The sequence below is a fragment of the Quercus robur genome, chromosome 9 (assembly GCF_932294415.1).
Source record: "Quercus robur chromosome 9, dhQueRobu3.1, whole genome shotgun sequence".
In the NCBI taxonomy this organism is placed as follows: Eukaryota; Viridiplantae; Streptophyta; class Magnoliopsida; order Fagales; family Fagaceae; genus Quercus; species Quercus robur.
In genome coordinates, this window is record NC_065542.1 from 17,421,462 (window position 1) to 17,436,166 (window position 14,705).

The 14,705-nt window shown below is 33.2% G+C and overlaps 1 protein-coding gene across 1 annotated transcript; it reads left to right on the forward strand.

Moving 5' to 3' along the window:
* Positions 1 to 2,355: 2,355 nt before the first annotated feature.
* On the forward strand, positions 2,356 to 10,740 carry LOC126699064 (probable pectin methylesterase CGR3). The gene is made up of 6 exons (XM_050396621.1): positions 2,356 to 2,866; positions 2,961 to 3,000; positions 3,113 to 3,154; positions 6,393 to 6,767; positions 8,059 to 8,114; positions 10,336 to 10,740. The coding sequence occupies exons 1-6, from the start codon at positions 2,756 to 2,758 to the stop codon at positions 10,486 to 10,488; spliced, it is 777 nt and encodes a 258-aa protein (XP_050252578.1). The 5' UTR covers positions 2,356 to 2,755; the 3' UTR covers positions 10,489 to 10,740.
* The last annotated feature ends 3,965 nt before the right edge of the window (positions 10,741 to 14,705 follow it).

Sequence of the window (14,705 nt, forward strand, 5' to 3'; positions counted from 1 at the left end):
CCATATCTCAAATTGGGCTATTGGTTTTGTGCCTATAGCTTAGCAACCAAGTCTATGTATGGTCTTGATTTCTTCAATTTTCATATTACATTCAATTTCCATCGGTTGTTGTTGTTGTTGTCTTTATTACTCAACCCAAAACAGGGAAAATACAAAATGGCTTGGGCCTAGAACCATCTCTATCTAAAACTTTCACCACAAGATACGACATAACGGGGATAAAATAGGTAATTAACCTTAATATTCTAACTATTTAGTTAGATGGCTCAGTTATGAAAGTATTTGGTTTTATAGCATCTCGAGTCTTTTAGACTCGATTTTGGCCTGTAAATCGAGTATAAAAGACTCGATTTTCATGGCCTGATGTGGCATTTTTTCCACATCAGATTGCTGGAAATCGAGTCTTTTAGCCTCGATTTACAACTCTTATATAGCTCCCAAAATCATAAAACAGAACCCAGAAATTCCAAAATCATAAAACAGAACCCAGAAATTTCAAATACCTGGAGCTCGTTCTGGACCGCCGAGGAGGTCGATCTCTCCGGCGACCCAGGTCGCGCCAGGAGCGCGACCCAGGTCGCGCTGGCCTGGGTCGCGCGACCCTGGCCGCTCGACCTGGGTCGCGCTCCTGGCGCGCGCGACCCTGGCCGCGCGGCCAGGTCGCGCTGGCCCTGGCCGCTCGACCTGGGTCGCGCTGGCCTGGGTCGCACGACCCTGGCAGCGCGGCCAGGTCGCGCTGGCCCTGGCCGTGCGACCCAGGCCGCGCGGCCTGTCGCGGCCAGGGGTGCGCGACCCAGGCCAGCGCGACCCAGGCCGCGCGGCCTGGGTCAGTTTTTTCTTGGGTTTTCAGTTTGATTTTGTTCTTGGGTTTTTTGAAATGAGAATGGGAGAATGACGAACAGACATTTGAAAGTTTGATTTGATTTTGTTCCTGAGTTTTTTGGAAGTTTGAGAAATGAGAATGGAGAAGAACTGTTCTTGAGTTTTTTGGAAGTTTGAGAACTGTTCTTGGGTTTTTTGGATTTGGAAGTTTGAGAATGGAGAAGAAACGACCCAGACACTTGAAACATACTGTAGATGTAAATCGAGTCTTAGAGACTCGATTTACAGGTGGACCTCTCCTGACACACGTGCCACCTCGGACCCGATCAAACCATGAAAATCGACCTTCAAAAAGTCAACTTATAGGCCAAAATCGACTCTCTTAGAGTCGAGATGCTATAAAACCAATTAGTTTGATAACTAAGCCTACTAACTAAATAGTTAAAAATTTAGTGTTAGTTACCTATTTTATCCACCTAACGGACATAGAAACTGTCCCAAACCAAGAAACAAAACCAGTCCATTGTTCACCCCTAGCCTGCTACTTTCCACTCCATATGACATACAATTCCGTTAAAAACATGGATCTCGTATTTCTTTTTAAAAAATGTTTTTTGTCCAATCTCTATTATTATGTTAAAATAACAGATTTGTCTCTTTCAAAAAAAAAAAAAAAAACCTGGCAAATAGTTGCAATTTTTTTTAATTATTACAAAAATATATATTAAAAAACCCCATTTAACAAAAATTGTTAAAAAGAAATAAAAAATGAAATTATTAAGGACAAAATTTAACTACAAATTTAGTTGTAGTCATTGGCTGTAACTCTCATTAAAAGAATGGGTTATGTTAACATGTATTTTTAGGACAATATTTAATAAATAATTTTAGAAAAGTTTTTATATCATTTTTATGGAAAAGTGAAAAGTTGTCAAAAATTTAGTTTTTTTTTTTTCTCATAAAAACTTTATTAAAATGGTTTACTAACAAATGCTTTTAGGATATGTGTTAACTTTTCTCTAAAAAGAAAGTTTATATGGCTACATATTTTAAAAATCTAATATTATTGAATTAAATGTTCTTTATGTTCTTAACATACATAACATACATGTCAAATTTCGTGTCAATCGAATATTATTTACTATTCGATTCATAAACATATATTTTTTTTTATGTATAATTTTAGATTACAAAAACTTGAAATTTAAACATAGTTATTGAACTCTAATTTTTTTTTTTAAAATTTTACAAATATAAAGAATATAAGAAGATAATGCAATTCATTTGCCAAAATTCATATCATAAAAATACACTTATCAAAATTATAGATAATTTTTTTTTTTTGGTTTTCCAAATCACTGTTCAAGACGGATGAACCCATAACAAAATAAATCGTTGGTCCCAAGACAACTACTTTAAGACTGAGTGCCCATCCACTCGGCCAACCCACTATATTAAAATTATAATAATTACAAATTTACAACCAAGATTGTAGCACTTTTTTGTCCATATATAATCCAAAATAAACCGCGTTGATGCAGTGTAGCCTTCAAAACCGGTCCAACCTAATTAACCAGTTGCGACTTGCCAGCACTGGAGAGAGTGTGGAGACACTGACTCGACTCAAAAACTCAAAATCTTTCAGCTTTCATCACCCAATAATTCCTCCGTCCCTACTTTTTTTAACAAACTTACCTCAATTCCGTTGGATTTCCATTTCCACAACCGACACCAAAAGTTTCATTACCCACACTGCTCTTCACAATAATACAGACCCCAATTACATTTCTCACCAGAGATATTTTTTTACAAATTCAGATCTCAAAATAAACAATGCACTCTCTTTAGCCACGTTGGAGATTCGTGTTGTTTTTTTTTTTTTTTCTGTTTTTGTTTTTTAAAATTAGAGAGAAAAAAAAAAAAGTATTTGACTATGTCGAGGAGACCAGGAAATCACGCTCGACGATTAGGGGATAATGGAGGTTTATTTTCCAGTTCGAAATCGCGGTCTTCGCCGATTTTGGCTTTGGGGCTTATCGTCGTGGTAATTCAAATTTTGGTTATGGAAATTTATTTTACTGGAAAAGAATTGCACGGAATTGAATTCCTAATCTAGAAATTTTTTTCTCTTTCTCCAGGGAGCGCTGCTTTTTATTGCCTATTCATACAGAAATTCAGGTGAAATGACTAGAATACCCTTCAACACCGTGTGTGTGTGTGTGTATATAAGCTAAAAAATTGATTGATTGATTGATTGCTTATTGTTATTATTTTTTTGTGTGTGTAATAGGTGGATTTGGCAACAATATAGACACTACAAGCAGGGTTGAAGGTAAGCTTGGCTCACTTTGAATTGTTTGAGAGTTTGGAAATTGATTTCAGTTCATTTTTCAACAATATCATGCATTTTCAATTTTAGATGGAATTGTAAATGATGGTTGCTATTGGTTGGTTTGATCGATGCACATACCCTGAGGTGTGGGCTAATGCCAACCAGGTCCAAGACATTTCGAATTCCTAAGACAGTTGAGAAAAATGACTAATAGGCCTAACAGTGTTTAGAGACTAAGTTGGCTTTGGGGATCAAATTGGTCAGTTTTGAAATATCTTGGACCTGTTTAGCATTAGCTTAAATCTCGAAGTACGTTAATGGAATTTACCCTTGAGAAAATAATTGAAATGCGTTCGGTGAATCTCTAGAATGTCGAACCAATAGGTGGGGAGTGTTCCCTTTGTAGAAATAGATGATCATTTAGTTGGAACTTAGGTTACTAGCAAATTTGTTACAGACATATGTGTGTTTGGTTGTCTCTATATTGTTTGCTGTTCAAAAAAGTTGAAATGGTGAAGTATTTGACACGTCTGTGAGAGAAGCGAATGTTGAAGTATTTGACATAATCCTTATGATAAGAAAGATCCAACTTATGAAGATGAAGACTGGATTAGTTTTTTAACTTTTCGAAAATATATTAGCTGATGAATTAGAGGTTGTTGTTCTTGTTTCTTTTGTAACTTTAGTGATTCTTATACTTATCATGTTACTTGGATTATATAAAAGCGGTATTCAATCTATTGTGAGTGAGGATTTAGCTATTATGAGATGGTTGTGGCATAGCAAGGAACCTTAGATTGCTACTACAACTGAATTTTGTGACTCTCCTAAGAAGATTTGGGACTCTATTGCAGAATTTTTTTACATCATAATAATATTTCTCTAGTTTATGAGATATATGAAAATATTTTACCATTAGAATGTTTGGGAGTACAGTAAAAATCTTAAGAATTTGTGGAATTAAGTACTACACCATTGAGCCATCACTACTTGTGAATGCTTTCTTGTTAGTTTAGACTCCAATCTACGTGGGTTCAAAAAGATCAAATTCTTGCTAGTGAGACCTTGCTTTCGGTTGCTAATGCTTATTTGTGATTATTGCACTCATCTTTGGGACAGAATGCCACTAGAAATGGCTCCATTGACACCACCTTAGAGTCTTCTGCTTTAGTTTCAAGCAACAGATTATGTACTCGAAACTAAAGCAATGGTCACTCTATTGGACCTGGGTGACAAGAAGTGTGATCATTATGGTGGCTCCAACCATACTGAGCCTTATTATTGGGTGAAATATGGCAAGGCAGATAATGTGCATTGGGTTATTGATGGTATTGTGCAACCATAGCCTACTTCTACTCCTTGCTAGGCATGCACTTCATGGTTACTGATTAGGCATTTTTTTCCTTTATAACGTAGGGAACCTTTCAAAAGAAGAGTCCTTTGGACACATCTCTGGCCAGTTAACCTATGGGCAACTAACACCACCCGCTAGAACTAGTTGTCAGGTAATCTAAGGGCATTCAACCTAGACGAGCTAAGCAGTTTATGCTAATGCCCAAGAGTGGTCATTGATTAGATATTTTCTAATGCTGCAATAATTAAATCATTGGTTTAGTGAGCATGTAATTGAGTTGCTTATTATCATATTAGCTGTGAATCCTCAAGAGGATATGTAGTAACTAAAGTGTAATAGTTTCAAGATCCTAGGGAATTTCTATTGGAGATGAATTCCTTCCAAAGGAATAATTAGTGTAACTATTAAGAATTGGATTTGGTGCACAATTGTTTTAGAGAGTAATAATATCAGTTCATCACAACAAGCTGTGAAAGAATTGTGTCAATACGGCATGTATCATGTTGCCATTTTGAATTGCTTCTAGTTATTAGGAAGCATGGACATGGCAAAAGTGGCTGTGTATCTGTGTCGAAGACAGGCATGCCTTGTTCATGGCTGAATGCATGTCCGTGGAGTGTCCAACCAATTTTTTAAATGGCGACGCAGTAAATTTACTTCTGGGACATGATTGACCAAAGAATTAAAAAAAAGGAAAATGTCAAATCTGTAAGCTCACGATTGTTGATCGATAGATTAAAAGCTTCAAATACAACTCTCTCTCTTTCTCATGGCATCGAACAACCTCCCTCTCTTCTGCGTCACTACATCAGACCACTCAGCTATCAATCTGTTGTTAGATCAGTGAGTCCATGGCCATCAGCAACCCCATCACACTTCACTGGCCTCCATCTTGATATTTAGCCGCACAATTGGTCTCTCTCGCCCATTTGTGTTTGCTGTTTGTATTTGGGTTGTTTGCTTTTGCCTTTTTTAGAACACTTTGTAACGGCCATGGGGTTTTACTACTTTTAAGTTTTAATCATTTTGTTTATGTGTTTTTTAATTGTTATAGAGTTTTGGATTTTTAGTAAGGTTATTAAGGTCTGGTTGGTTAGGTAAGTGTATGGAGTACTTTCATTTTATTTATTTTTTAATAAAAAAAAGGTTTCTATTATGTATAATGGTATAGACTTATAGTTATATTATTATTAATTATTCTATCAAAAAATATTATTATTTATTAATAGGTTTAGTTGTTGTTAGAAACTATTATTTAGTATTATGATTAATGTTAAAATATTAATTAGCCAAATTATTTAGTTGCATTGTTTTTATTTTATTTTATTTATCTATTTTTAAATTGAATTTTTTATGGGTATCATGGTACTTCATTGCTATCTGTTATTGCTTTTAAATTAATTGATGGTTGTTACTTATTTTTAAAACCTAAAATAAACATAATACGTTCAAAAAATATATAAATATATTTAAAAATAACCTTTAATTAATTAATTAATTGCTGTGTCCCCACCATGTTGTGTCTTAGTTTTTCAAGAATTTTTTTGTTGCTGTGTCCCATGTTATGTCCATGTCCATGCTTCTTGTTAGGATATTTGTAATTTGGGTTACATAAATATATGCCTAACAAAGTGTATGACTTTGGATAAAATAGAATGGAGGAAAAGAATATATGTTGCCGGCCTTGACTGATTTCCGTCCTAAAAAATTTGGAACTAAGACTTTGCTATTTTTTTATTTTTTATTTTTTTCAAGTCAGACTTTGCTATTGTTGTTTGGGTTACATACATATATGCAGGCATGCATGCTTTAGTTAGTTTACAAAATTTTCATCATGTAGCAATTTGGCTTCAATTGGTGATTCAAATTTCTCCATATATGCAGGTGATTACTCATGCACTGCAGAGGTCCATCGAGCACTTCCTATTTTGAAAAAAGCATACGGTGACAGCATGCATAAAGTTTTGCATGTTGGCCCAGACACCTGTTCAGTGGTTTCTAAATTGCTTAAAGAGGAGGAAACTGTGGCCTGGGGCGTGGAACCATATGATATAGAGGATGCAGATAGCAGCTGCAGGGCTCTTGTCCACAAAGGCATTGTGCGTGTAGCTGATATCAAGTTTCCTCTTCCATATAGGCCAAAATCGTTTTCTCTTGTAATTATTTCTGATGCTTTAGATTACTTATCTCCAAGATACCTCAACAGGACCCTTCCTGATTTGGCAAGAGTATCAGCTGATGGTCTTGTGGTATTTACAGGTAACAATTTAAAAAGAGCTTATCCTCTATTCAGAATGGATGTTGTGTATATACATACATTTTGATCCAACATTGAATCTTTTTTATTGGTATTAACCAAGTTTCAAATTCACTTGGGTCTTTTACTACTCTTTGCAATCTCAAGTTGTGTAATGCTCTTGGTACTGTGCTTTGATACAGAACTTCTTAATTTTATGCCCCCATTGAAGATTTATATAGATGATTTGCTAGGATGCATCGACTTCTATATATAGATATGCCAAAACCATGCAAAGCCAATTCCACATATATACCATGTAGTCGCCCATTAGCATTGTGCTTGAGTTGGAATTGGAATTCTTTTGTTATGTATGTATCTTCTCAAAAATATTTTAACTGAAATGAATTTTTTCACCTCTTCTGAGCATAGGAATCACTTGGTCCATGCGCTTTAAGAAATTTTTTTTTTTTGAAAGATGACTTTGTCATCTTGTCGAGGAAGTGCAAAGAAAAATTTATTTTAGTTTTAAAAGTCAATTGTATATTTTTTTTTATATTAATCTATTTGATTTATTTTAGCTCTTATCAGTTAATTACATTATTAGTATTTTTTTTTTAATTTTGTAGAGTCAAGGGTATTTTTGCAATTCAATAACTGGACTTTCCTAAGTCAATTAGAACTTAGAAGTAGTCTATATAAGCACGCTATTATGCTCCTAAATGCTGATCGCTAGGTTTTGTTCTCTCTTGTTTGGTGCTGATTCATGGGATACTTTTATTTTTCTGTTCTTCGATTTTGATGTTGCATCAGTTTTGGTTCTGCTTTGTGTCTCTTATGAGATGCTTTAATAGGATACATGAATATTGAGTAACATTTTTGAAAGGGTCAGAGGGTAAACTGATATAGCAAGTACACAGAATATGTGTTAAGGAAGACCCTTATTAGAGTTTTCTCCATCTTGTGCGTTTGCACTTTTCCCCTTACCTTTTTCTCTAGTATTGGTATTTCTGTGTTCGACTTCATACATAGCTAAATTGTTGCCCCCCCCCCCCCCCCCCCCCCCCCCCCCCCCCCCCAACAACCCCCCAAAAAAAAAAAATCACGCATTTGTACGTTCCTTTGTATGTACTTATGATTCATACTTACCATAGATGCCATATTTTTTGGTTCTTCACAATTGTGTTTTTTATTCTCAGCAACTCAAGCTTTAAAGACTGTTTTTTAGTGCAACAAACTAATTCCTTATTTTAATTGAGCAATTTATTATTGTTTTGAATTTTTATAACATTTTTTTTAATATTTACCATGTAGGCTATCCTGGTCATCAGAGGGCTAAAGTTTCCGACGTGTCCAAATTTGGAAGAGCGGTAAGTGACTGTTGTCTATACTATTATTTAATAGCATAGCAGTGATAGCACTTACAGGTGTCCACTTTTTAAAGGATCCAAAATTCCCTCACACATTAATCAAAATAAATTAAAAACATTTCAAATAATAGGGTCAAAAAAAGTAAAATATCATATTCAACACCTAATTTTTTGGTCACAAATTTGAAATAAAATACAAGCTAAACAATACTATAAGAAGTAGTTATAATGGTAACTTCTAAAACCCCACATTATACACTTTCTGCTCTAGAATAACTACTTATAAGTTATAACTACCTATACTTTTCTGATAAAAAAAAGTTCACATACTTTAGATGATTTAGATAGAGGATAAATGTGAACAAGTGCTCATTACCTATACTTTTTGTGCTAGGCTAGTAGATCTTAATATGCTCCTTAATTCCTGAGTCGTTTGTTTGTTAAACCTTGATGTTGGACTTGGATGTTTGAAGACCAATAGTAACTTTTAAATTGGTTTTAACTACAGTTTATAATCTTTGCTGAACTTTTGGATTTAACTACTAATGTTGTTGGGAAGTTCAAATTTGTGATAGCCTTGCCTTTTGTTTGTGTGTGTGTGTGAGAGAGAGAGAGAGAGAGTAGGGGTATTGTGTGCTCTGCAGTGTGTTCCCAAGGCCTTGTTGTGAATATGCCCATGTTATCTTTTTCTAGGTTTCCAGTTTCCAAAGTGTGTTCCAAGACCTTGTTGTGAATATGCCCATGTTATCTTTTCTCCAGGTTTGCAGTTTCCAAACATGCAACTTGGAATAAATAATATGAGTTATAAACAAAGTGAAATTTAATCTTGCTAATGGGTTTCAGCTCAAATGGCATTTCCTCCCATAAAGATGGGTGGAGGGGAGGTTATGTGTTCAAGATCCGTTAGATGCTTGTGTAAAATACCAATAACCCAAGGTGAAAAATAAGCTCATCCCCATCTCCCAGGAAAAAAAAAAAAAAAAAATTGTCCTCCCACCTCATCACCCCAAATTGCAAAAAAGGGCCCCAACCTTCCTCTAAAAAAGGCCCAACTATGTTAAAACATTTCTTCAAAATGTAGTAGACCTTAAATTTATAAAAATGGAAAAAAAAAAAAAATATGAACTTTATGTTTTAAAATTATTTCCACAATTTTTTAGTACCACTTTGCTGTTTTACTTTAAACTTTACATTTTGAGTAATTGGAAATAAAAGCCAAGGTAGAAGAAGAAATGCTGAATAGTGAATAAGAAATCAAGGTACATATAGAAGTCTTTTGAATTTTTTTAGGTATATCATCATACTTTAATACTTCTATATTGATTTATTTTTTGAATTTACTCTTTAAATAATCAATTGACCTTTTTAAATTTCTTATATTTAGGCTAATGTGTTATGTAATCAAATTATTTCTATTACATAATCATATAAAGATTGACAGTATGCTTAAAAGATGGTAAAGATCAAAAACATTATCTTATATTTATTGGTATACTTATTGGTGACATTAGAATTAACCCTAGCAGTTGTAATGGACATTGTTGAAAAGATTTGTTTGACAATGCATATTATTAAAAATCGACTACGCAAGTGAATGGAAGATCACTTGATGAATGTTTATTTGGTCTTGTATATGGAGAAATATATATTATGAAAACATATATGTATATACACACACAATAATTTTAAATTATGAACAACTTTTTGGGGAACTGATTACATTGACATTAGGCAAAAACGTAAATCACACTATGTATTTATGTTATGCTATATAATTCAATTTAATAAATTAATTATTTATTGATTGCATAAATATTTATATATATATATATATTTTGAATTAGTTTTATCTTTTAAGCTTACTTTTTTCTTGCTCCCCTAGACTAAAATCTTGATTCCGCCACTGTGTTCTAGAGGCTTCTTACCATGTATTGAGGGGAAGCTTTACTTTTTGGATGTATTTTCCTATGGGGAATGATTTCCAATGTTAAGAACATACTCGAGAATGAGACCTTCTAATACAAGGGGGCCTTTTACAAAAATTTCTTTTATTTCAATCATGGCATTGCCTCTTTAGGTATCTCACTTTAAGGCCCATGTTGCCTCTTAAAACTTATGTCGAAACGGTTACTCCATATTCCTGCAACTTAATGTTTTGCCAAACTGAATGTTGTCATTGATTGATTCCTAAAAGAATAACATGTTGAAGTTGCTTTTGAAGGCTAAATTGAGGAGTGCGACCTGGTGGGTACGATATTTTGTTCAGACTAACTTAGAAGAGAATGAAACTGCCATTAAGAAGTTCGAGCAAGCTGCAACAAAGAGGTCATTCGTTCCAAATTGCCAAATATTCCACCTCAAGTCATTCCAGTGACATCTTACATATTTCCACCTCAGGTCATTTGTTTAACATCTTTACATTATTCTGACAGTAATACTGAAGCTTCTAGGTGCAGCAAATCAAATTGATCTTCAATTCTCGTCTGTAACAAATTATCTGGAAAATGTTTTATCATGATTAGTTTACATTATTTGTATGTTAGCAAATCATGTTTTGATTCTTTAAATTAAATTATTATTTGGAAGTGAAGCATGAATCAGTATATATCTGCTCTTGCCAAGCTCACTGATCGTTGTAACTTGAAACAGAGTTTTGCTTCTGGTAGACTGTCTATAATTTGTTGTAATTAGTGAAATAGTGCCGCCAGTTGGGGAAAAATCATATCCTACTACTTGTAACCATCAAATAATACAAGAGTGCCAAATGATTGCATGGTAGTGTTGACTGGTGAACCCTTAATTAAGGATCAAACAGACATATTAGCCTCATGGTTTATGCTTGAGTTTCCACTATTGATAGTCTCAAGCACCCTTTTAAGGCTCTGGCTCTTGTAATAAAGGTAGAATATCAAGTTCAGAATCTCTTTCCTATATTCCTTTATTTCTCATTTAGTTTTTGGTCCTCAAAAGTCAAAACAGAGTAATTGTTAACTTTTTCTTTTATGCGCAATTTATTATTTGCTTCCAAACATTGGGAATAAGGCTTTTGGTGCAAGGCTTATTATTAGGTATACTTGGAGTGTGTTAGGGTCTCCCATCACACTGTCTACAAACTTTCTAGGAGTTGTTTTATAAAAAGCCAGTGGTCTGCCTCTCTGCTTTGGATTTTTCTACTTTTTAAGTCTGGCCATGTCTGATGTCCCTTGTAAGGCATGGAGGGCCACATCTTGACTTCTAAGTTCTATCACATTTGATATTCCAAAAGTGCCTATTGGGTATTGATTGCATAGTACCCTGTTCTGAGATATGAATAACCAATTCTGATCTTTTATTTATGGTAACCCTGTTCTGAGATATGAATAACCAATTCTGATCTTTTATTTATGGTGGAATTTATTTGCTCTGAAATCTGGTGGGTATATATCATTTATGAACTCTTCTTGAGCACTACGTTTCCACAGAGAGTTATGTGACTTTCAATTTTAAAGAACCAGGGTAACTCAAAATTTCAAGTTGCTTTAAAAGCTGTTCAAACGGGAGAACTTCATGTTTATTTTTTTATTTTTTATTTTTTTTTTGCTGGGTAACTGTTTATGCAGGGGCTAGGACCCCTGAGCTTCATGTTTAGATGCCCAAAAGCAACATCATTAAGCTATTGGAGCTTGTTCGTTAAGATACATCCAGTTTTTATTGATATAATTACATCAATATTAGTTTATTAGGATCCAGCAGTTCGAACGATAACTCGGTAAACCAATTATGATGGGGCCTGATCCATCTTTTGGTCGATACCCAGTACAATAACTGTGATTCTTAGCATTTGTATGTGACTTGTTGCTTGTTAGACTTAGAGCCTTTAACAAAGAGGTAATAAGATCATAAAGAGGCATTAAAAAACTTTACATAAAAGTTAAAAAGCAAAAAACTTGCTTGTAATTTAATTCCAAACACATTGAAAAAACTTTAGTAATGGTTCTTTTCAATATTAACTTTGTTTGAATGCTACTATTATTTTTACGAAAAAAAGAGAATATCGACTTTTTTTGGATACTACTATTATTTTTACCAAAAAAGAGAATGTATGACATTTTAAGATATCATCTTTAGTTATAGTCTATTTCAATATTAATTTTGTTTGGATACTAGTACTATTTTTACCACAAAAGAGAATGTATGACATTTTAAGATATCATATACAACATTTTAAGATATGATCTTATTTTAGATATAGTTATTTTCAATGTTAACTTTGTTTGGATACTAATACTACTATTATTTTTTACCTAAAAAGAGAATGTACGAACTTTATAAGATATCATCTTTTTCAAGGTAAGGTTATATGCACAATAAACCGAAATATGTGAATGAAAATGAACTCATCCAAACTCATACTAGGTTGGATAATAGTATTGCCTATGGGATTCAAGAGCTCTAGCTAGTCGATCTGTTTGTATTTGTGCTCACATTTTAACACTAATTAAAAGAGGCCCTAAGACTCGATTCGAATTCAAACTAAAATACTATTATCCAACCTAGCTAGTATACATTATTTTGATTCTCTTTAGGCAAAAAATTTCCTTGTCTTCTTCATTAGCTGTCTCTGCTTTATCTAGAAATCCAAATTGTTTACACGCTTGAGTCTTACGATCGCCAATACGTGTAAGCATATATGTATTGTAAGCAGTAGACAAAAAAAAAAAAAAAAAAAAAAAAAAATCCGTTTTCAATAAATTCTGGGACAAACCCTCATGGAAGGTCCAAAATAACACAAAGATGCATTGTTCATTGTTGAGATTATTGCACCTATAGCAATACTTCGCTAACAATTTTGAACGCACCCATACATACAGATCTTTGACTTTGATCGACCTAGCTTCCCACCACGCATTATGTCCCCCTCTTTAATTGAATGGATGGCCAATGCAACGTCTACCTGCTTCTCTTGCGTAAGAAACATGGCTAAGACAATTTTAATGCGACCTAAATGTCTCTGTGTTGGAGCTGTAGCTATGGTTGCATTTGACTTTAAGCAATATATCCATCTTCTTTTGCAAATAAAATGTCTCATTCATATAATTTGTACCAATTGACAAAAAAACATTTTGTTTCCTTCTATTTATTTTATAACTAAATCTCACTACTTTTGTTTTTTGTTTTTGTTTTGTTATTTTTGTTTTTTTTTTGTTTTCATGTAGGCATGGTTCTCAACTTCTTTTGCTACCTCGTAAGCTAGCTTAATTATTATTTTCTCAATCTCTTTTTATTGTTTCCTATTTTATTTTGGAATTTTCTCAAAATATGATCCTCTTTAAAAAGCTAATGAATAGCATGAATGCAATATTAATAATTTTTTTAATTAATCTTTTACTTTCTTTGAAAACTTCATATTTTTCTTAGTAACTTTATTTGAGTTTAATTCAAATATTGTGATTAAAAAACTTATTCATTGTTAAAAAAAAACAAAAATCAAAGACAATGCATTAATTGTCTTCCTTTACAGCTTAGGGCGGGAATACCAAATTTTTTCATATAAATTAACAAAAATCAAAGACAATGCATTAATAGTCTTCCTTTAAACAGAAATTATGGCGGGAATACCAAGTTTTTTCATACAAATTAACAAGTTATTCTTTTACCAAATTATTATTCCACTCAATTCAATGGTGGGCGGTGGATCCGTGGAGCTCTTACCTCATATGCTCATCAACTTTCAACAAAGTTTTAAGAAAAATATTAATTTGTTTCACTGTTTTGTACTCTCTTAATTTTGTCTTTCAGTGAAGCCCAGTGGTGCAATTGACTAAATTTCTTTTTACTTGCTGGCTATCAGACCATTGTTCAATTGTACAATTTTGGACTGACAAAATTTAAGACTTAAATGGATTCACTTAGTCAATCTATTGACTTTTCAACTACAACCAAGGCTCCCTTTAGTCTTTCTTCCTCCGTAAATTGTCAGAAGAAGTATTAGGTAAATAGCATCTAGTAACAATTTGATTTCAAAATTTCACAAACAATGAATGTGAATGTGATTGCCGCACATATAATCAGAAAGCAATTTAGGTAATTTTTTTGTCTTTCGTCTTAAAAGTTGATGCATTAGTTTTTAAAACTTATAGAGTATTAAAAATTATTGTAATAAGTTTAACAATATGATATTCTTTTTAATAGTTGTTGAAATGACTTATTATAATTAGTGAATAAAAGAAGTCTTGTCGGTGTTGAACTTTAGTGAAAATAGTTGTGAAAAATGTGAAAGAAGTAGTATTAAAAAGGATCGTACAATAAACTTAACTATATATTATTTTTTTTATAGTTGTTGACATGACTTATTATAATCCGTGAATAACAGAGATCATGTCAGTGTTGAAATTTAGCAAAAATAATTGTGAAAAATGTGAAAAAAGGTTTATTGTACAATAAACTTAACGATATAACATATTTTTTATAGTTGTTGACATGACTTATTATAATCCGTGAATAACAGAGGTCGTGTCGGTGTTGAAATTTAGCAAAAATAATTGTGAAAAATGTGAAAAAAAAAAGTTGTCCATTATCAATGGTCTTATATTTCCTGGCGGCATTTTGTTC

Bases quoted from the DNA above. Each gene is read 5' to 3' on its own strand.
- LOC126699064 (XM_050396621.1), top strand. From the start codon at position 2,756: ATGTCGAGGAGACCAGGAAATCACGCTCGACGATTAGGGGATAATGGA. The intron at 3,155-6,392 runs GTAAGCTTGGCT...CCATATATGCAG, and splicing joins CACTACAAGCAGGGTTGAAG to GTGATTACTCATGCACTGCA. The intron at 6,768-8,058 runs GTAACAATTTAA...TTTACCATGTAG, and splicing joins TGGTCTTGTGGTATTTACAG to GCTATCCTGGTCATCAGAGG.